This window comes from Neodiprion virginianus, chromosome 2, assembly GCF_021901495.1.
Source record: "Neodiprion virginianus isolate iyNeoVirg1 chromosome 2, iyNeoVirg1.1, whole genome shotgun sequence".
Taxonomy (NCBI): Eukaryota; Metazoa; Arthropoda; class Insecta; order Hymenoptera; family Diprionidae; genus Neodiprion; species Neodiprion virginianus.
In genome coordinates this window covers 40953219-40975064 of record NC_060878.1, presented here as the reverse complement: position 1 = coordinate 40975064, position 21846 = coordinate 40953219, and the positions used below count along the sequence as shown (strand labels likewise).

Sequence of the window (21846 nt, the reverse complement as noted above, 5' to 3'; positions counted from 1 at the left end):
AAAATTAATGGAGTGTCTTACCGTGAATTGAAATGTTCCACTAAAGGATAAAAAAAAAAAATATTGTAAACGAAATTACCGTAGCGTTTTTTTTTTTTTTTTTTTATTTCTCTCAAATCGCGCGGAGGACGAAAAGATTCACATAACGACTAGTGCTCGTAGAGCTGTGCAAATATGGACGCGTGCGGTACGTGCGTTGGCTCGAAAGAGGAACAACTCTACATGGTGGAGCTGCTCGTTGACAAGTTGAACCTCAGCCCGGACAAGGTACGGGAAGCTGGTACCGCACCTTTGTCCGTACATCTCAAGTTCGTCGACTTTCCAGCATTCGAGATCAGCCAGGCGGAATTCGTCACGGCCAAGAAGCAGAGCGACCAGGATGCGTCGTTGAACTCGGACGGAAAAACGGGGGCGGAGGGTCTTGTGGATTTCAGCGCTGGAAAGTCGTGTCTCTTCACAAAGCAGCCGCGAGACTTGGTGCAGGCGATGCAATCGCAGCCTCTCAAGATCGGTGTTTACAAAACGAGGGAAAAAGTCCCGTGTGAGCCTCCGAAAGGCGACAAACCGATTTGCGAAACGCAGGTACCGCTGTCCGGGTGTCTTTGCGACCAAGTGGCAATGGCCATGAACGATGCGGGACATCTGCCCAAACCCTACACCCTCAAGAACACCTACAACCTGATCGACTACCAGGGCAAACCCTCGGGTACCATAGCGATATTCCTCAGACTCTCCTGCTTCGGGAAGTCGATCGTGACTCACTTCGCCTTCCAGGAGCGATCCTTCCTCTTCAAAAGTCCGCAGTCCAGCGACGAGTTCCAGTGCACCAGGGTTCCACCCGACCCGGAGGAACTCGCCCGAAAGGCGAACCAGGTCAAGGACAAGATCTGCGTCCCCCCGGGCGGCACGGAGCAAGAAGAAGACCCTCTGCCGAGACCTCGGGACGTCGTTGGGCTGGCTCCGATCTGTCAGGAGCTTGCGAGGAGGGACGGAGGCCCGGCGAACCTCGACCCGCCCATAAGTGCGCCATCGACGGCACCGAGGGTCGGCATGAACCGTCCGAGCTTCGAGAAATTAACCAGCGCCGAGAAGCTGAACGATCGGGATTACAGGGGGCTGGTGTACCGCGCCTACCCGAATCAGCCGACTTGCGCTTGTGCCCCGGGGGGAAACTTCCTGAAAGGTATAACCGGGGACGTTCCGTGCACGGGGGCGGCCTGCGGGGGCGGCTGCTGCGTCGGCACGAGGCGTTTCGACCCTCCGGCAAATGATCATCACGGCGGCGGTAAAAACATGCCGTGTTACACGGGAAATTGCTGTTCCGGAACGCCGTGGGTTCCCGGAGGAGGCTCACGGCTGCGGGGCGGTGGCTGCTGCGACGGAAATTATTCGAGGAACGGCCAACAGCGAGGTGGCAGCGTCGCGCAAATAACGACGAAGACGACGACAAATCGTTGTTCGACCGGCAACACTGGCATCCCAGCACAGCCGATCGAGGCCCTGATGACGGGGGCATGCAGCGTTCCTCAGGCCGGAGAAAACGCGAAAAAATCGTCTGGTTGCGGTTGCCAGGGGAAAAGCGGGGGCGGCGAAATGCCGATGAGAGCAGCAATCGGCAAAGATGGCGGTTCCTGCACGAAGAGACCCTGCCTCGGCATCGATTGCTTGCTGCGGGCGTTCAAGGAGACCCAAGAGTTCGTCGACTCGATCGGAAAGGTGCCCGGACTGGCGGGCCTCGGGCTTCCCGATCCCTCGGAGAGCCCGTATTTCGGTCGGGACCGCGACACCAGCTGCTCCCCGAAGAAGCCACCGGGGTCCAGAGCGTCCCCGTACACGAGCGCAGCGAGCGTTAATTCACCAGCGAAAAACCAGCCCGTGGGGGTGAAAACGACCTCCGGATTCCCGAGCCCTTACACGGTTGCGATGGCCGGGCGAACCGGCGTCGTCCGCGAAGCGGTATCCTCGTTTCCGGAAACCGGCTCATTCGGCTCGACACGTGCCAAGAAGAAAGACGAGAAGTCCGACAAACAGTCGGAACTGCTGCCCCTGCCTCCGCTGGAGATCGAGTTGGGCCCCTGCGGAGAGCCGAGGTGTAGATCCCGCAGGAAGAAGCCTCGGGAGGAGGCCCACGGCCCCGAGGCTCAGGGCGGGGCCCCGCTGTCGAAGAAGTTTCCGGCGCAGGTGAGGCCCGCCAGCGGGGGAGGCTCGTCCAAGACGAACGGTGGCACCGGGGGCGGCGCAAGGCCCGTCAGCAGGGGCAAACAGCCGAAAGGGCCGCACGCGGTTCCGGGCCCCGCTGGAGACCGGGCTCACTCGGGTTCCAAGTCGTACGTCAAGGTGAGCAGACGGGTGATGAAGTTCGTTTACACGGCCGGTGCTTCCTACCCGGGGATTAACTACGGGCACAAAAACTGCCTCGACGCGAGGATGAGGGTGCCGGCGAATATGGGGTGGCTGTGGAACACGAACGAGGTTGTAGGGAGGCTGAAACCCCGGCTCGGGTGGAAACCCGGGGCAATATCGAGGTACATGAACGAGCTGCTGCGACAGGCGAAGATGGCGGGCAACGCGAACAGCAGGCCCGGAAGCTCGTCGTCGAGGAGCAAGAAGGGGAAAATGCTGAAGAACAAGAGCAGGAGCTCGCCGTCGATACACAAAAGCCAGGGGACGGGGAAGAAGAAGGACGAGGAGGAGGAGGTCGAGCTGCCACCCACTTTGCACATTCACCGAAAGGACGGCACATACTACGTGACTATGTATCCGATAAAGCAGGAGACTATGGAGGTCCCGCAGCTCCAGGAACCGATGAAACCCCTGCAGTTTAAAATAACGAAGAATAAGGACGACGCCTCGATCGCCTCCAGCTCGACCGCGTCTGACATGGAAATTGAATTCTCTCCACCGGCTGCGGTCAATCGCTACCGTAAAAAACCCAATGTGATACACGTAGACACGCAGGTCAAGCAACAGGAAATACTAGACGCGTTTAAGCCCCCGGGCAGCAAAAAGGGCAAAGGGGATGGGAAAGGAACGGGCAAGAAAGGAAAGAAGAAATAATTCGTACCTGGGTGGAACACGTCCTTTCAATGGTATGAAGAAGAATCTTTATCTCGGATCTTTTCCCGAACGCGTAGAGACAGAATTCTGAAACACGTGAATCATACACCATTAATTTCTGTTATTTCTATTCCGTCGTTCTACCATAAATTTATTGCAAGCTTGATCTAGAATGCTATAGTGACATTCCTGTTACTTTGCGTGAGTAAATTGCCCGATAGAATATGATCCAGAATTATTCGAAAGAGCTGATTTTCAAATTCTGTGACGACGTGCCGCAGAGAAGATTTTTTCTCATCAAGTAGAGAAAGGAGGCATAGCATTTCAAATATTTAAAATTTACATCGAAAAAAGTGATAAATCTATGAGACCAATAGTATTTCGATTTTTTTGATTTGATGTTTGAATGTCCTCTCTTACCATGTTCCAGTGCTGCAGGTCGTTGAGACAAGTGAACTTGAATCGATGAGCTTTGGAAAACGGCCGAAGGTGGCGCCACCGAAAAGTCAAGTCGAGCGAGTTGGCGCGTGGTAGATGAGCCGTCTGCAACCACGTATTTACCTAACCTAAAAACCGGACAAAAGGACGTCAGGTAGACAGCGAAGATGAGCGAAGCGAACACTGATCGGGAAACAAAGATCCTCAGAGAGAAGATGCAGGATCTGAAGGATGTAGAGATAGGTCCTCTACCGCCAAACTCACCGTGGGTGAGGCCGGTGCGAATGCAATTCCGACAGGCAGGAAAACTGAAGAAATGGGATCTGCTCCGTATCCACGACTCCGTGGCCATGATCGTCTTCAACGTCACCCAGAGGAAACTTATATTCGTATCCCAGTTCCGTCCCGCCGTTTTCTATGCAAGTTTACCCGAGAAACAGGGCAAAGTTGACCTTCAGCAATACCCTCCGAGCCTTGGCGTTACGTTAGAACTTTGCGCAGGCATCGTAGACAAGGATCTACCCATCGCTGAGATCGCTAGGGAGGAATTGCTCGAGGAGTGCGGATATAACGCTCCTGTTTCCAACTTCGTTAAGCTCCACACATGCAGGTCTGCGTCCATTCGCTATTGGACCATTCGCGTATCTTTGCACTATAGTTGTCGGACACGCGGCACGTATTTCAGCTTAATGCAGGGCTGGCACACATTCGCTTAGTTGCTTCGCATTATTCATTGCAATTATAGACTTACTTTCGTGCTTCGTTCAAGTCGTATACCCTGCAACTCAAATTTCAATTTTCCCCATGACTTCAATGAGACTGTGCTGCTTGATAAGTCCAATAGTCGCCGTTACTTTTCGTTTTGATGAATGCGCATATAGTAGGTAAATTTTGCAAGCCAATTATTGAGTTTTTTTCTGTAAAAAGTTGCCTGCTGCCAGCTCTGTTGCAAAGCAATGAAAAAGAGAGTCGTTTTCCTCCCTTTGTACTAGTAGGTTTTCAATGAACGAATCGTATCGTGTAAATGTAACTGTCCAATTGGTCGTCTGTACTCATGTCCTTAATAAATATTGTTACTCCTTAAATTTTCATTTCATTTACTGATTGGCATTGTCGTATTATTCCATGCTTTCAGAAGTGGAGTCGGACCTACAGGAGCCATGGAAACACTCTTCTATGTAGAAGTTACAGACGAGATGCGAGTGAATTCTGGTTCGTACCAAAGGCAGAACAGCAGAGCTTTGATGCTGCAACTTTCTTCTTTGAACATGAAATATCAATTCTTCCGTTTCAGGTGGGGGTTCGGAGGTTGAGGGTGAGCTGATCGAGGTGGTCGAATTGAGTGTAAACGAATTTAAGGAGTACATAAACCGTCCAAGCATCCAGAGTCCACCGGAAGTTTTATTTGCGGCATCCTGGTTTTTCCACAATAAACCAGAGCACTGTTCCTAAATGAATAACACCTATGTATGTAATATATAAATATATTTATACCCTATAGTTAATAACCGTCAATCAACAAATGGTGGTTATTAATCATTTAATAGTATATTAAGGGACATTAAATGACCATTACCCTCCAGTTGACGTTTATCAATTTTATGTTTATTTACAAAGTTTTGTTTTTTATATCAATTAAAATGGCAAAATAGATAGGTACTAGTGCTCAGCCTCATCTTTTGTAAATTGGGAACTGACCCAGGCCAAACCCCACTTCAGATTGGTCAGTAAAAATTTGAGAGCCTTGGTCCATTGCTCTTCGGAATTGAATTGGATCCTATAAATAAAGCGGTGACAATTTTCGTACATTCTAGAGGTTTGAATAGTCGAATCAAGACGCAACTATAAAAGACGTGTACCAAATTTAATAATAAAGGAAAATGAATACTTTACTTGATTGAGTAAGAATTTCCGGTTGCAGAATCCTCAATTTTACCACGATCCATTCTGTAGGGAAGGCAAAAGCCACTGTCACCTTTTTCAACCTCTTCCTTAAACTGTTGCAAGCAATCCAAAAAAGCAACCATGGCAGCATCAAATTTTGTGTCCCATAAAAATTTGAAACCACCACTGCCATACAACGGGAGCTCTCTATGCTGATCGAGGACTTCAATATAGCTATGATTACCAAATGGGACCAGTCGAAAACGCTGGAATGTAAGATTCATCTTTCGGGCTAGGGCTGTTAATAAGAGAGTCGTTTGACCCCATGCTGCATTTATTTCGCTCCAGTCTACAGGAGCGCTAGGTAGACGACCCAACCGAAATGAATTTATCGTTCCAAAATGTCCGGAATGCCAAATATGGAATGTGGCATTAAATACGTTCGTCTTTTTCAGCCTCTCTAGTTGTGAAGCTGCGTAAGCCACTTGATTCTCCAAGCTGTAAAAGCATATCTACATAGCATTTGACGTTGAAAGTATATTGGGTAATTCGTATTTTGTTTCGAATCGACATAGTATTCAAAACTCACAAATTCAACCCGATAACCGGTAAGATCCCGAAACGTTCCTGACATCAATTCTTGTCACAGTAATTGACAAAAAACTTTTAAAACTATCATGCTGCTCGATACTTCATTCTGCTAAGTGCATTAAAATATTGTCAAGGTACTACGCCAAATATTTTGAAAGCAAACATGCGGAATTGTATAACATTACATCGTCGAAATAGAACTAACATTACTCGCTGAAAAAGCTTATGATTATTAAAGCATTATTGTACATCAAAATACAATAGATTGAATTTTATTACCTGCGGAATTCGTCTTCGGCAAACATCATGTCTCTCCTGTGTCTGGAATACTCTTTCCAGTAGCGTTCCTCCTCTCCCTGTAATCGCTCTCGTTCCCTTTCCTGCTCAGCTATTGCAGTTCTAGTGGCAGCCTCTTCTCTCTGCAAGGCCTCCAACTCTCCAATCATTCTCTCCTCTTCTGCCTTGATGTCATGCAACTCTTTGACGAGATTATTCAGTTCAAGATCATCGTCGAGCTGCACCTGTTCGGATTCCAATCGCTTTAAATATTCGTTGTAATCCGACCACTCTCCCTCTGTTAATCTCAACTGCTGATCCATCAACATCAATAAGTTGTCTGTACATTCGTCACATAGCGGATGATCAGCTGAGCTACTACTGCTCAGTATATCAAAAAGCGTTGCTCTGACCTGAGAATGAGAAGAATTTTGTGGATAAAACAATTGTCTGATTGTGGATAAAATAATATTTCACGCATAGAACACTTTACCCTAAGGTGGTGGCTCAGACATTCAGTTTCTCCCGAATCTCCGACGAGCATAAATCCGTTCGATCCATTAGCTGATTCGGTCAACCGAAAGGGTGGAGCCAATTGTTCTAAGCTATCGCTATGGTGTTCGAGATCTCCGACAGAGTGTTGGTGAATCGGAACTATGGAAAAGAATGAGCTAATAAGAAACAATGTATTATAAGGGGTGTAAATAGTGGATAATGAAAAGTACCTCCATTCTCATTAGGAATATCTGTATTTCGAACTGTATTCCTTCACATACTGATATTCAGTGAAACTGATGTGGGGAAAATACAGAAAATGTGGAAAATTACTTATCAAAGTGATTACTCAGCGTTTTGTTAATATTTCCCGTTTCAAACGAGCGTGACGTTTGATCAGATGAATGTCAAATATTTATACATTATACGTATGTAGATAGAAATGAAATTACCTACGTGAAAGTTCAGCGAGTGTGTGTTCCCCCAGGTGATTGAAGCTCGTGTCCAATCGCAAGGGCTGCAAGCATCTCTGGCAAGCGAAGCTGACGGTAGCTTTTGCATCCATCATTGTTACCCGCTCGCGGTTGAGGAATTGTTACACTCTGCGTTTTATGCAACGGATCGTTATTTACAAATACGCATTTGACACTTGGAAGACGCGGATCAGCTGTTCACACGTTGTTACCAAACTACTCACTAACCAACCACTAACCTTCAGGCGTCGGACCGAGATTTCAATCTCCAGATGGCGCTAGCTTAAAGGAAGCCCCGCCATTTTGAACACATTTGAGAGTCTTTTGGGAGCGCGTGGACCGCTCGAGATTCGAGATTCGAGGTTCAAACAACGTTGCAAGTCATCTTGTCCGTTAACGAAAAAATTTAAAGACGCTAATTTAAAAAGAAAATTTTAAAATGGCCCTGCACCAATTTTCGTGACCAATACTCTGCCGGTAAGTGAACCTGTGTAGGTCTAGCGTCACAGGAAGCCGTATTAACCATCCAGTAGCTTCTTTATCGGTAGCAGCCGTTTAACACGCAAGCCGATAAGACGTAAACACTGATCTCTATGGTGTAGCATGGAGAACAGTGGACGTACACCACCCCATTAGGATAACCGTCTTTAACGGTCTTCAGTAAAAATATTATTGCACCCATATTGCGACATTGAATTTTGAAACTTAATCTATACTCACTTTAGAGTCTTTTATAGAGAATTGTTTCGCACTTTTTCAAGTAATACGTCAAAATCACTCAACCAAGAGTTCGTTTTTCTATTTAATGTACAGGATTAACTCGCGATTTAACGGCGATTTTGTACCTATTGTGAGTGTCAATTATGACTCACCGATTCTTGTATTTCGTCTACACAAATACGACATTAAAAATGTTAGTCATTTCAAACAAATCTAGTCAAATTGCTTGTTAAAATTCCTATTGCGATACTTTCAAAATATCTTGATATAATAGCACATTGAACCCTACTCCACCGAGTTGATAATCAAATTCTAGAATACCGCGAGAGCATGCCAAAAGACGTTGCGTTGCTGTTGGTCAAGAAGCTTCGTATTTTGACATGCTGGTATTACGTACTACTTCTTCCGCCGATTTGGTAAGCACAGATACATGAAAAACGAACATTTTGGATCAAAAAGTCTCTCTTTTCAAAAATCACTACTCTGTAATATCGAAATCTGTTAAAAAACCACTTCCGGATTGATAAGTATTTTGAATAACGAGAGTTTCTACATTCAAAACACGCTGTGTTAAAATGAAGTATTCTTAATTTGGGTGAAAATTTGAGAAATAAAACTATAAGAATCATTTATTATCCTCTAACTAATCCTCGTGAAGGCAAAATCAAATTGATTATTGCTAACTAGTGATTTTCGAATTTACGTTGGTAACAAGTTCCAACCGGAGCTTATCGCCCGGGCTCTTTGTTACTGCAACATTTGTTCAAAATTATATAAGATGGCACGGTTGTATTGTAGGAAGGTGCTGCCGACCCTCCGATCTGGCGGCAATTTGATGAACTATTTTTGCCGCAAGCGGACAAGCGCGAACTAGTACAAATCATCTCGTAGAATCGCGTGCATTGGGTTATTCAATGTTTCATACTGCTGTAAGGCAACATGAAAATTAAATGACGGTGTTTCATACAACAAGTTAATCATTTTTTAAATATTCTAGCTGCAGATTTAGCTGATACAGTTGGTAAACAGAAAACTTAGGGATTAATCATCCCATTTTTAAAGTGTACCAATCCCGTCCCGTTTTACAGGGAACCGTATTTGTATTAAATACGAAAGGAATTAGCATTTAATTTATCACGGTCAATCAAAGGCTGAGAAACGAATAGTGTAATATTATAGTTAATTAGTTTTCGTCGGGTTAAAAAAAACTGCAACGCGTGAGTATATGGTCGAATAAACGAATTGAAATGTGTAAATACGTATTCAAGCCGAGTGTGTCTGTGTTATAGATCACATACGTCCCCAATGGAAGTTTATCCTCTGGAACTCGTATATGTCCGTTTGGTTCGTTTCTCCGCATGTGGTTCCAGAGGCTCGTATAATGGTTTAGAAAGGTGTTTCAAAAGTTCCCTGAAATAGTGAAGGTAATTAACTCAGCGGGACGCAGTACCGTATCGGGATCGAGATTGACGAGGCGGTGGAGAGGGACAGGAAAGATCGTTGAGAAATTTAAATAACAACATTTCAAGTTACACTCCAAATTTGAGTGGAATAAGAATTAAGGTGGATATATAATGACGGGGCGCGGTGAGACGCGTGGATGTGAAAGAATGTAACAACCGTCCCAGACGTTTCTCAACACGAGATCGTACAAAGCTTCTACCAATTAATAAACTGGTCGACATAGTCCTGTCCATTTTTACGTGGGTATAATCCAACGTCCGACGTTTCTTCCGCGTTTATAATACGCCATCCCCGAAGTATAGAGGATATCACATTTCACGACACGGGTATTGGACCGACGCCCGCGTACCTTCGTACAGCTGTATTAGATATACAACGGTGGATTACAGTTTCCATTTTTGTAATCAAATGACAAATGGCAGACCGTCACGTGACCGCGACGAGTGATTGTTCTCATTGTTGGCTCGAGGGTCGCCTCCCGGTCCGACTAGGAAGTGTGGGGTAGGCACCCTGGTCACCATAAGCGTGCAACGAGCTCTGACTAATTCAATTCACCCGATGCATTATAATCCCGACTGTTCAACTATTGTTTTCAATTTTCGACCGTCGCACATCCGCGCCACTCGGGGGATTCCATTGACGCGTGCCAACTACACCGAGAATCAAGTTTCGCCCAAATTTAGAAAAGTGCTTTTACCCCGCGCTGCGGCCTCCAGCTGCGGCATCTGTGCGCATTCACGTCCCCGCGAATGGATGCGCCAATTACTTTGTCAATAATTAAAAAAAAAAAGAAAAACACCGACTATCCTAAAATCATCTAGAGTGACGACAGCAGTACCGAGCCCAAATTTCAAGTACGTACACCGTTTACTCAGAGTAGCATTACGGCTGTTGAAATGTTCTCGGGATGCAGGGCGTAAATAAAAAAGTCGTAAAAAACTTAGAGCGAGTCGATATTTCGATGATTTCTACAGACACGTTCCCCATGATACATAAAAAATAATCTTGAAAAAAGAAACCAATATTCTTCGTCGACCATGAGAAAGAAAGCTTTCGGAGGAATTTCTCAAATGATCAACCATTCTGTTTCTATTTCTGTTTCGGAGCTGTATGTACGCACCTATCGGAGCGTCGACAGCTCTTTGCAGCCGCAGGAGACGACCGGGATAATCCAACGTTTTATTTTTGGATGGGCACATGGGCTTGCAAGCGCGTTGTCACCGCGTCCTGCAGTCTGACTTGGCCCTCTTGACCTCCCCTGCAGCATTCGGTGGATACGTGAGCGAAATAGGCATTCCTCCTCCCCCTCAACTCCCTCCGGAGACGGCGATATCCTGCGGAGCTGCAGCATCCCTCGGGAAATACGATTCTCAGGAGTCAGGAGCGCATATCGACTTTCGACTTTTTTACGCGCTCCGCAGAGTCGGCGATCAAAGAAACTCGGGCAGCGTTCTGCAGAGCTGAAAGTTACTTCTTCCCATACGTAAAGCGATATATTTTGTACATGTATCGAAACGGGTGTACGATTCTTGACACTAAACTCATGCTCGGCGCTTCGGGGTTTGTAATTAGTTGCCACTTGCCACTTCCCGCCGAGATATATATCGTTATAATTGCGATTGCCCAACGAGTCTGCAACCGATAGATTACAAACTATCCTAGCTGAGCGCCTCGAGCAAAGGCAACGGCTGTGATACAGTGTTGCGTAAAATTAACAAAATGGTCAATAAAATTTTAGTGGTCCGCAGTAGTGGCGCAGCATGAGGCGAGCGTATACTTTGCACGATACGTGGCTGCGAACAAAGCCGATATTTCAAGCGTGCAATGTATACGACCACCGGCGGGACGTCGCGCGATTTCAAAACCCAGATCACGATTGGCGTTCGCCTTTCGAAGAAGGGCCGTAAGGCCCAATGGCCGCAGTATTTAACTCCCACTAGGCGATGCCCGGGCACTTCCTCTCGCCCCGGAATTCCCGCTGCTGTTGAAGCATCTGGCAACGGCTCGAAGACCGAAGCGTCGGAGGAAACGTCGTAACGCTTTTCCGTATGACGTATCCGTAAGGGATCTCCGGGGCCCAACATGGGCTCGAGAAAACCACGAGGAACGGACCCGTGGGTGGTGGGCGAGCGGTAACGTAGATCGAAGGGAAGATGGAGATGAAGATGAAGGGGCGAAGATACGCTTTGGGAATGGTCCGAGTGGACAGAAGGACCGCACTCGATGCGACAGATATAAGTGCAGCACCCGCACCAAACTTATGCTAATGTCCCAACCCGGCCGTTTTGTGGAACGACAGGGCGTAAGGTGTCCGAGAGGGAGGAGCGTGCACGACTCGAGAGGATGCCGAAGACCTTGTGCGCTGCACACGGACTCAACAGGTGGCTTCGTCTTCTCTTTAGGTATTCTTGTACGCGCTGCTGCAAGTTTTCCCCAAGATTATTCACTCGATAACTGAAGCGTTAAAATAATAGGAATGATTATTTACCGCAGCGCAGATTATAAAAACTTGTTAAAGTGTAGTCGGGAAAAAAGGACACGGCTTGTTCTCGGTAATATTGACGGTGCTGCACCGAATTTGGTATATAATTCAAAATCTGCTATACCGTTTTTTTAAATCACGTTCGTGTATAAACGAATTACGATTAACTCGTTGTTAATGTTTCTTTTTTATTCAAGATGAGTGATTTCTGTGTTGACGATCTTGATCTTGTTGCCGTTTCTTGATTTCGAATCTGCGCAAGAACCGGATTTCAGGTCGTGACGACGATCGCGACAACGATGATAAAGAAATTGTAGATCGCTCGAAGATATCGATCAGTGAGTATTACGTAAGCGATCAAGCGTCAGAACGACTCGGCATGAATTTAGAAAAGAAATGATTGAAAATTTTTCGAGATCGTCAAAAGTCGAGGATAATCACCCGGAATTACGCAATCAGCCGTCCCTTTTTCCTGATTCGGGCAATAAAAGCAGCACCGATTCGAACGCAGTGATTGGTGTTTCTCCTCGGGTTAATTAATCTCAATTTGGCGTTTATACACGGGGCTGCTTGACCCAGGCCACCGCGACTTTCACCATTCCATTAGTCATTCGCGTTAGCCGCGGAGTACAAAGACTAGTATAATTAAGATTAATTAGCGAGGATCGGGCGCGCCGGGCTCGAAGGAGCAGATATCTCACCGATCGGACGAGTCCCAAACCCGTCGTCCGCGGCACCGCGCAGCCGGCGTTCCCACATCGGCAGATCGGCGTGCAGCTAGGGCGGAATCGGCGGAATTGGCGGAATCGGCGAACCCGGAAAATTCCCCGGCGCGTCCTCGACGTACGTCGATCGCAGGGACGCTCGAGTGGGTGGGCGGCGACTCGGGCCAGGTTCTTTCCGTCAAGGCGGAGTGCCCCGGTAGCGAAGTGAGCCGAGTTCGAAGGTTCGAGAGTTGAGTGAGGCGCGGGCGTCAACGGCGGCGTCGGCGTCGAGAGGGCCTCCGCCAATCCGTCGCTCAGCGGCCATGTTGCCGGGGCGGAGCCCTCCTCTTGGCTCGCGATGCCGCTGCCACTACCACACCGCACCACGCCACCCGGGCACCTCTCCCCCGTCGAGTTGGTATCGCCGCTGGGCTGCTCCTGGTCCCGGTTGCACCTGCAGGCCCGACCTGGTCCCCGTTCGTCCGGTCACCCTCGGTTGGTCCGCCGACTCGGGGACGCCGCCGGCACCTTTCTTGCGACTGCGTACGCGTTTTTTGTTTCTTGTTTTTTTTTTTTTTTGCCTCGAACCTTCGCCGCCGCAGCATCGTGCGCTTTTCTCGCCCAAAGGTGCGAACGTGATGCTCGAACACGATCTGCAGCGGATTCGCTCCCGGACCGATACGTATAATGCAGTTTCGCGCCGGCGTCGCGACGGATAGAACGCTAATCGTTGACGCGATCGATACGCCGATTGATTCCCGTTACATCACGCGCGCGTTGATCCAAGGGTGGCTTCGATGAATTCGTAGGAACCGGGATTTGGGTCGGAAAGTTAGGCGATCGGTCGAACCGGTGAGTCAATCGCGTTTGAAACGGACTCGAAACGCGCGGAGCGAACGAGAAGACGGATACGGGGAAGGCTACCAATTAGTCCCGTGAATTAATTTGTCTTTTTCACACCTCCGAGCCGAGGCTGGAGGATCGAGGCCGAGCCGAGCTACCGACGTCTCCTTTAATAAATCTGTAGATTTCGGCGGCCGCGGCGAATCAGAAGCAGAAGCACGCTCGTTCCCGATCCCGACATCGTGTCGCGCTAATGTAGACGGTATTTCAATCCGAAGCAGCAGGCATGCTTTGCCTATCTCAGCTGCATGTACCACCGTATTAGGAATACCCGCCTGCCGCGATGTGCTGCACGCAAGTCCGCCGCTCAATCGAAAGCTCTACCTAATACCGCACGTTCGTTAGCCGTGTCTCCGTGTGCGCGTAACGATCGTTTCCCGAATCGAACGATTTATCGACGTTTTATTGGGCCGATCGAAACGGCCCGTTCGATCGCTTCGCCCGGATCGATACGTTATGCGTTTTGCCCGCGGGGCCCGACTGACGTGATTAAAACGATAAAAATCACCTGCGCTTGAAACGTCGTAATGGATCAAATTGAAATACTTGTATTATATATTATACGTATGTTGTACGTGTATAGGCATGCGGTGGGTTTAACCTTATAGATGCGTATCCGTAAGCGTACTGCAGTCTTATGCCTTATACCTACTCGGTAGGCGAAGTCGGATTTATAAGCTTGTCGGCAGTCTCGGTGAAAATTTATGTCAGTCTTCCAGCTCATAAATTATACAAGTGAACATACCGCACTGATCTCGCGCAGACGCGTGACATGCGGTAAATCGACGTGCATATGTGTTGGGATATACGTATATACATGTACTTATATATATATACGTGCAGGGTAAGGGTGAGGCGAATTTCCCTCGAATCTTTGAGATAAACTTAATGTAACGCGTGTGCAGATACATATGATTACTTTACCGAGACTTATATAATAATGTCACGTGTCGCGGATGATGCACAGAAAATAATTATTCATACAACCGGCGCGGAGTATCAAATTTATGCGCGTACATAATATTCGATTGCGTAATTGCGCAGGTACGCGGGGCAGAATTAACGTTGGCGCTTAAAAAATGTATGCTCTGCATATTTTATTAGCCGTGGAAAGAAACGGTACTCAATTATTCGGACGCGGTTCTCTCGTCCCGCGGTACGTAAGAAAAATAAGAATTTTGTTAATTTTTGAAAAGAACGGAAACTCGTATTTCAAAACAATCGCATTAGACACGACGATTATGCTCCACGGCTGACCTGCGCCGGGCAAACTTTGTAATTTTGCCCAATTTCCATGCCATTATTGCAGGCCGCACTGCGGGTAATAAAACGATAAAGGAAAGGAGGAATCTCGCCGAAGAATCTCGAGAGCTTAGCTCGATATGTGGTCCGAGTAAAAAGCGCACCGAGTCTCTCGTTACAATACAGCTGATGCGGCTGTAATAAAAGTGGCGAGTTAATTAGGGGAGGATATGTGTAATACACACGGCAGATATGGGTTAAAGGTGGGTAAATATGAATGGCATGCGTGCATGGAGCCGTGCCGGCTGAGTGCGTGTGGGATAATTCGAGATTTATCTGCCGTAAACCGCTTTACATGAAGATTCAGGGGTATTTATACAGTAATTAAAATTTCTCATCCTGCAACTACGTTCGATGCGGCCCAGAGGCGGACAGGTTTTAATTTTATCACGACACTAAAAACTCCGCGTACACATGCATGTATATAGGTATAATACTGCATCGTCTCACCGTCGGATAAACGCCTATTTATGAACCGTTCGTTTCGCCTCAGACTCTGACTTTCAAACGGACCTCGACAAGCTATTCGGCTCGGATTATACATGCCGGTTGCATATTCAAATCTGACGTTTTTTTTTTTTTTTCTTTTTCCTTACTTTTTACAATTAGATCTCTCTACGCCGATTGTAAGAAACTCGCCGCATCACGGTGTACGTATAATAATAAATCTCACGGTCGCGGTAAGACTCCGAATTTGCAGGCGAATACCGATTTATGTATAATTTGAAAAAAAAATATATATATAACATATATTACTGTAAAATACAAAAACGGAAAGCAGATACACTGTTAAAAAATTTTGTATGGATCTTCTCGCACCGTATTGGAAGTTTTATTCGGATACGGAACAGTGGATTCAGCGTACCGAGTTCACTGTTTATTCAATTTACAAATACAATAAATTTACTACACAATTCAGTGAATTCAAATGACTATTTTGTCTTTTTCTTATAAGTTGAGTAAACTCGTAATGATTCTTATAGTAATTTTAAGACAAATACATGGAATTTGTAAATGTGCAGCCTGATTTCGTAGTTTGTCAACTCCATTGTACGGTAAATGTGCAGTAAATTCACAATCGCTTTTAATAGTACACGTAATTCAACCTCAGAATCGTAAAGGCTTTACAATTTTCCGTGTGCTCGCAGGGGAAATGTTCGAGGTGACACGACGGCGTCGAGATTCGAAGCGTCGACAGGGTGAAGACGAAGCGCGATCCTTTCCGAAAGGGGAAAGTCCGACGAGCAATTCATTCTGGGTTTTGTAACACATAACACAGCCCGGGTTGCACAAGGCAGCTGTATCGACACCGTTCGGCGTCCCTGTTGTCGAAAAAATGTCGTAAGCCAGAGAGGGTTTTTAGAAAATAATACCTATGGCTTGTCAATACGGTATCCAGAGACGGGTGTAAGGTAGAAGAGGAACGCCGCGTGCGTAACGCGTATCGCACCCGCCCCGGATAAGGAAAATTACGATTTTATTCAAAGTTGAGTAATTAGGACGGCACCGATTCCCGAACCACTCAGCACCGGGGCCTCTGCGGGGCCTACCACATAATTACGGGTTTCGTCGGGCGCGAACGTCGGGTTTCACCTCCGTGGGTTTATTTTCCTAGTAGGTTTACGCGATGAATCTGTTGCTCGGTCGGCGAGCCAGCTATACGCCAAACATCGGAGCGGCCCGTGTTTACACCGTATGTATTTACGAGTCCCGCCCACGAACATGGTTTACGGAATCCCTTGCTCGAGAGCGGTTCTTACGGTGTCCTCCGGTCTGTACAACCCCTCGAGTCGAGCGTCGATTCCTTCCGCGACGCCGAGAATTACGCGCGCGTCCGTACGGCGAAAATCGGAAGTCGGACCGCGATAATGGCGACGCGTGTTTCTAGGAGCCGGAAGACCGCGGCAGAAATTCACTTCCGAGTCTCTGGTAACGCGCGGCGATTTTCAGAGAGCCGAGTGGTGCTCGCGTAACATGCGTCAGAGGTAGGTACATAGGTGGCTGCACATATTGTCGGTGTTTTTTTTTGTATTCGAGGTATACGGCAGGAAGAGCCGGTCCGTGGAACGGTAGTTGTACATTTTTTCTCGCGTGTAAAACATAACTGTTCGGCAAACAGAAGCCTGAAAGAGGCGCGATCGTCGCGCGTCCGTGTTTGCTTGACATATGGCCGTTATCGTGTATTAACTTTTGTACAAAAAGTATGGAAGAAAAAAAGGAAGGAAACACAAGAGAGACGAAAAAACGAAAGGTAAAAAACATGTAATATTTGTTGTCCATTTAAATGTCGAAAGCGTGTTACACCGCGTATCGCTGATCGGACGACAGCCTGTGTAGCCACCCGTCAAACGAGAGCTCTTCCGTGTTCCCTTGTGGTTGTTGATTTTTCACTTAAAACATTTATGTATTCATCCCCGTGTTTCACACCCACACAACATATGCTACGTAGATAACTCCTGCGTCTAATCAACTTCCTTCTCCGATCTACCGCGGCAAAAGCCTTTTACGCCCCAGGACAAACCTGCAACAACGCACGTTCGCCCTTCGGGCAACCCTTCGCCCGGACGCGTCGCAAATTTTCATTCATTTTTTACACGGCCTTCACGTTTTCCGAACGTGCAATCGTGCTCCGGGAGTACTTGAGAAATAATCAATGGGAAATGAAATCAATCGCGTGAATTTAGACATCTGCGTTGTGGATCCTGTTTCGGTTACTTCAAAGTTCACCGTCAAACTTGATCAAGCCATCCACGATTAATGAAAATCAAGCATAATCCGACCGAGCCGTTTTCATTCGCTTTATCGCCTGTAGTTAAGAGTCGACTCAATATCAGTGCGAAAGCACCTTATTTCGCAAGGGTATAACAGTATTGCATTATGATAAATGTGCCGCAATGAAGTAGTTTTACTTTCATTGTTTCGACACGAGCAACTTTTCGTCAGGTGAAAGTCAATTTCTGCCGAGGGATATTCTATGCGAAATTGCGACGAAACGCGACGTTCCGGTGTTTTCGTAACACTAGGTACATCAGAGCTGCTGGGTAAGTTGCTTTACGCGTGCCTTACACGTGCCAAACGAGGGTCGAAAATCACAAAAAATTGACACGAAATTGAAACAGATTCGCAAACGAATGCGAAGAGATTCGCGGCGTAAACCGGACGATTCTCGACGCTCCTGATCCCTGTGCACCTAGTTATGCACAAAGCGGGGGCGTCGGGACGCCGGGTCGTCGGATGGATGGGATACCACGGCGTGCATGCGGGGTCTGGATAAGCGAAGCGATACACCGCGGAGCGCGAGTGGGTGGCGGGATCTCTACGGGGGTCTCCGTTCCCCGGTTCGTTATGCTATTTACGATGGAAAGAAAAAGGGAGAAATAACGATTTTATTGTGATATAGCAGAGATGAAAAATGCCCGAGAAGTGGCGCCGGTTTCGTCAGACAAGCGCTGATCGTTGAGCGCGGCAAATCGACTCCAGGAACAAGGAATTACACGTAGGTATGTAATTGCATAGGTAATTAGCAGTCGATTAATATACGCGGATAGGAGAAGAACCACGTCCGTGAGATCATGCCGCGATATTCGTCCTCGATTCTCGGCTTATTAAAAATCCGAGGAAGGAATTTCCGTCGTCCCAATAACGTTTTGAACGTTAAAAATTGCCGATCGGGTAACTTATGCCCGGTGCGAATGAATTCGGCGCTCCTTCGTGATCGGGCTGCAAGTATAACGCGCGCAGTTCCGAGATTCGTTTCGGGACAAAGTTGCGGTTTATTACGAGAATATGAGCGAGCGCCGCGGCTATAAGAGCGCAATTAATACGCCTGCGATACACACCGGCGTTCATTATTTCTTATTTATTATCGCTAGTTAAATTCTTATCCTCACGAGGCGCTCCGCGCCTTCTATTATACCGTCTTCACGCACGGATGGTAGCCTGCCAGACGCCATTTCTGTAGAAAAAAAAAATAAGTATACGGCGAGATTAAGCCTCTGGCTGCATATTGTGCACCGGCCTTCTTCACGACCACGGCTATTCGGACAAACGAGCTATCCTTCAAACTGTTCCCGGGGATAGGTGCATGTAAGGTGTATAAGGATACGTGTACACCGACGCTCGGAGTCCACCCTGATGATAAAAGTAGAGCTAATGTAACTCCGAGTCGATTCGAGGCGCAGTTTATGGGCCTGCACGCAGTGCAGCCTGTACATGCGCTTTCATCGCCTTCTGGATCGTGCGGAACCTTGTCTTCCGGATCGTAACAGTTCTTGATGAGCTCGGCAGCAATCCATGCAGCAAATATGATAGTTCCATGCATCGCTACACTTGGTTTACCTTGGAAAATCACGGTACAATTCACCGTTGTGCGGATAATTTTATAGTTTCCGAAGAAGGATCTTTCTTTCTCTTGTGATTATTAGAAAATTAGATGACAGGTAACTTCGCGGCAAACGTAGCGACCGCTCGGAAATATCGTTCTATGAAGTATAATTTTTCTACCGATTCTTGAGATAAACGTTGTATTATCAAAAAGTGTAGAGCTATTTTCTGTCAGGAATGTGAAGCTTTTGCAGTATCGCTGAACACTATGGAACACCGTTACTGGAAGAAAAACTATTCTCGTGTTTCACCATTATAAATGACATTTATTTTTTTTTCGATGGAAACCATTAGGTACCGATGTTAGGAAATAGCAAAACAGACCGTATCAATTCCAACTGTAAAACCGAGTACAATGTATCAATAACAGTAACAGGAAACGAGATGGAGCGAGAAAGAGAAAAGAGACAACCCAACGAAACGTTCTCATGAGAATTGCGCACCCGATATATTCATGAATTGCAAAATAGGCTCCACAGATTTGTCGCGCGTGGCCAACTGTGTCGTATCGAAATTTCCAAGCTCTCTGTAATAATTCGTGTCTCGGACCGCGCGGCGTGATCGAACGCACATCCTCAAGTCGGCGTATAAATTTTTGCGTAACACGTATAATACCATTTCTCAATGGAGTTGTTTCCGTGTTATGAAAGGACGATGACACGGTGTTTAGGAGGATTGCCAGCGGTCATTAATCACGAGCTCTAGCTCGAACGGGGTCGCGAGAATGACGCCCGCAGAAACGAGCTTCGTATCGAACGTGACTATTACAGGTATACACAAGCACGTGAAAATAAACCTTACAAATCGAAATTCTTCGGCGTATCAAAAACGAGACGCGTCGTACCCTGATTCGGAAACCGAATCGGCACGATGTCCTCCTCGATTATCGGATGTTCCTGTCTCCGATTCCATTCTTCGATCCTTACCTCGTTCCAGTACCATTTACGCTATCTCTCTGCAACGAATACAGAAATCCGTAACTTTCCGGCCACGAATCGTTCGACTTTTCCGACAAGCTTGGCTGAAGGAAAGACGTGCGGAGGAGCTTCGAGGACGTCCCGTTGAGACCGAACAATGCCTCGAAGTTTCGGGCCACCCTTTGCCGAGTGGAACACTCGGGAAGCGAGCCGTTCCAGAAGGAGATCGGGTTTGGGTTTCGGGCAGCAGTTTTGCCCGTCGCCGGTGCCGCATCTTCGAACGAATAACGCACTCCTCTTGTATACGTATATATATATATATATATATATATATATATATATATATATATACACCTAGGTATCCTGGACCGATGCCGGTGCATTCGATGGGTGACCAAGGCTAACGTCTCTCGGCCGCAAAGGGTCGTCAAATGTGGGCGGGCGGCGCAAATTTCACTCGATGTCAGTGGGACGGCGCTCTTTCCATCCCCTGAATTTCACCGATTCTTTGTACCGCTTTTCGGACGGAGAGACGAGTTTCGTTTTAGAAGGCGGTGGCTGACCCGAACCCTGCAACCCGGGAGAAAAGGTCGAAAAAAAACAAGAAGGGGAAGAAGTTCGATCGCCAAGATATTCTTTTCTTCGAGAGATTAGCTGTTGCCTAAACATATGACTCCAATGGATCGTGCACGCTACGCTTATGGTATGCATAACTGTACGTATACACAAATGTACGAATCTAACGCGAACGGTACCTGTATAGCTAATATGGTCGTATATTCGGTTGTCGTTTTGCAAGGGTTCAGGTGAAAAGAGCCGATGTGCGGCATGCTTGACTGAAAATTGGCCTTTGGCACGGAGGTTTATTGCGGTTACCTTCCCCCATCTCTTTGCGGTGAAAAAGAAACACGCGTAGTATCTTCACTTTGACAGTCTGACCTCGCAGGTATTGCGGTTACGAGTGATTACATAGCCGGCGCATACGTATACCTATACACTTCGGGGTTCGAGTGAGTAATTTTGGTAATGATATTAATCAACCTTGCACGTTTTACTATATTATATGTGCCTTGTACCTTGGACGTTTCGCGCGATGACGCGTGATGCGTGATGATTAGGTATACACGTTTTACCGTGACACGCGGACGTCGAGACGGCCGTGTTCCAAAGAGAGACACGTCGGGATATGCTTCGTACGTATACCTAGCCCGTGAGATTTCATAGAAATACCCTGAAATTTTCGTTTCATCTCTTAGACACCTGTGTAATTACCAATTACACGCCAGGACTTTATAATCTGGACTTCAGCAGGGTGGCGATGATGTGACTGGCACCTGTTGAAGTTCGCCGCCGCGCCGTGACGTCAAGGAATTCATATACTTCGAGGTCGGATCAGTCGGGTCATTTCCTCCGGTGCTCCACCCCTCGTCCTGAACCACGGCCAGTTTGTAAATAGATTATCCCGTGGAAATTTCTAGAGCTTCAATCTAAGCCGACTTCGAAACATAAAAGGAGATGGAACGAGAGAACGAGAAAATCGTAATCACGCGAGCTCCAAAATGTCTGCGACGATTCTCTGCCGCCTGTGTTTTTGTAAATTTTTTCCGTACACGGACCGCGGTTGGCGATGAGACAAAACGGGAAGAGAAATTCAATTATAAAGTTGAAAGAGCACGACACCGAGTCTTAATAACTCGAGCCTGCGGTATAATGTAAGCAGCTACCGTCTCGCAGTCCTTCTGCAAGGCTTCTTAAAG

The 21846-nt window shown here is 47.1% G+C and overlaps 4 protein-coding genes across 5 annotated transcripts in view; 2 read left to right on the top strand and 2 right to left on the bottom strand.

The window, feature by feature from the left end:
• LOC124297441 (protein jagged-1) overlaps positions 1 to 3612 on the bottom strand; it is a 65288-nt gene extending 61676 nt beyond the window's left edge. Inside the window, exons 1-2 of the mRNA XM_046748481.1 lie at positions 3478 to 3612; positions 3065 to 3144 (exon numbers count right to left, since the gene is read on the bottom strand). The gene's annotated coding sequence lies outside the window, so the exon portion shown is untranslated. The remainder of the gene's footprint in view (positions 1 to 3064; positions 3145 to 3477) is intronic.
• Positions 175 to 3057, top strand: LOC124297831 (uncharacterized). The gene has a single exon (XM_046749151.1). The coding sequence runs from the start codon at positions 175 to 177 to the stop codon at positions 3055 to 3057; it is 2883 nt and encodes a 960-aa protein (XP_046605107.1).
• On the top strand, positions 3560 to 5387 carry LOC124297443 (uridine diphosphate glucose pyrophosphatase NUDT14-like). The gene is made up of 3 exons (XM_046748486.1): positions 3560 to 4105; positions 4631 to 4707; positions 4790 to 5387. Exons 1-3 carry the CDS (start codon positions 3663 to 3665, stop codon positions 4945 to 4947), a joined length of 678 nt encoding a protein of 225 aa, XP_046604442.1. The 5' UTR covers positions 3560 to 3662; the 3' UTR covers positions 4948 to 5387.
• On the bottom strand, positions 5079 to 7489 carry LOC124297442 (beclin-1-like protein). 2 transcript variants are annotated; one of them, XM_046748485.1, is made up of 5 exons: positions 7194 to 7489; positions 6740 to 6900; positions 6250 to 6659; positions 5389 to 5877; positions 5079 to 5272 (listed from the first exon to the last, which is right to left on the bottom strand). In XM_046748485.1, exons 1-5 carry the CDS (start codon positions 7300 to 7302, stop codon positions 5155 to 5157), a joined length of 1287 nt encoding a protein of 428 aa, XP_046604441.1. In that variant the 5' UTR covers positions 7303 to 7489; the 3' UTR covers positions 5079 to 5154. The 2 variants fall into 2 exon arrangements, with proteins under 2 accessions (XP_046604441.1, XP_046604440.1); XM_046748484.1 differs by having other exon boundaries at positions 7198 to 7488.
• Positions 7490 to 21846: the final 14357 nt, after the last annotated feature.

Bases quoted from the DNA above. Each gene is read 5' to 3' on its own strand.
- LOC124297831 (XM_046749151.1), top strand. From the start codon at position 175: ATGGACGCGTGCGGTACGTGCGTTGGCTCGAAAGAGGAACAACTCTAC.
- LOC124297442 (XM_046748484.1), bottom strand. From the start codon at position 7,309: ATGATGGATGCAAAAGCTACCGTCAGCTTCGCTTGCCAGAGATGCTTG. The intron at 6,901-7,197 runs GTAGGTAATTTC...TCTTTTCCATAG, and splicing joins CACACTCGCTGAACTTTCAC to TTCCGATTCACCAACACTCT. The intron at 6,660-6,739 runs GTAAAGTGTTCT...TCTCATTCTCAG, and splicing joins GTCTGAGCCACCACCTTAGG to GTCAGAGCAACGCTTTTTGA.
- LOC124297443 (XM_046748486.1), top strand. From the start codon at position 3,663: ATGAGCGAAGCGAACACTGATCGGGAAACAAAGATCCTCAGAGAGAAG. The intron at 4,106-4,630 runs GTCTGCGTCCAT...CCATGCTTTCAG, and splicing joins GTTAAGCTCCACACATGCAG to AAGTGGAGTCGGACCTACAG. The intron at 4,708-4,789 runs GTTCGTACCAAA...CTTCCGTTTCAG, and splicing joins CGAGATGCGAGTGAATTCTG to GTGGGGGTTCGGAGGTTGAG.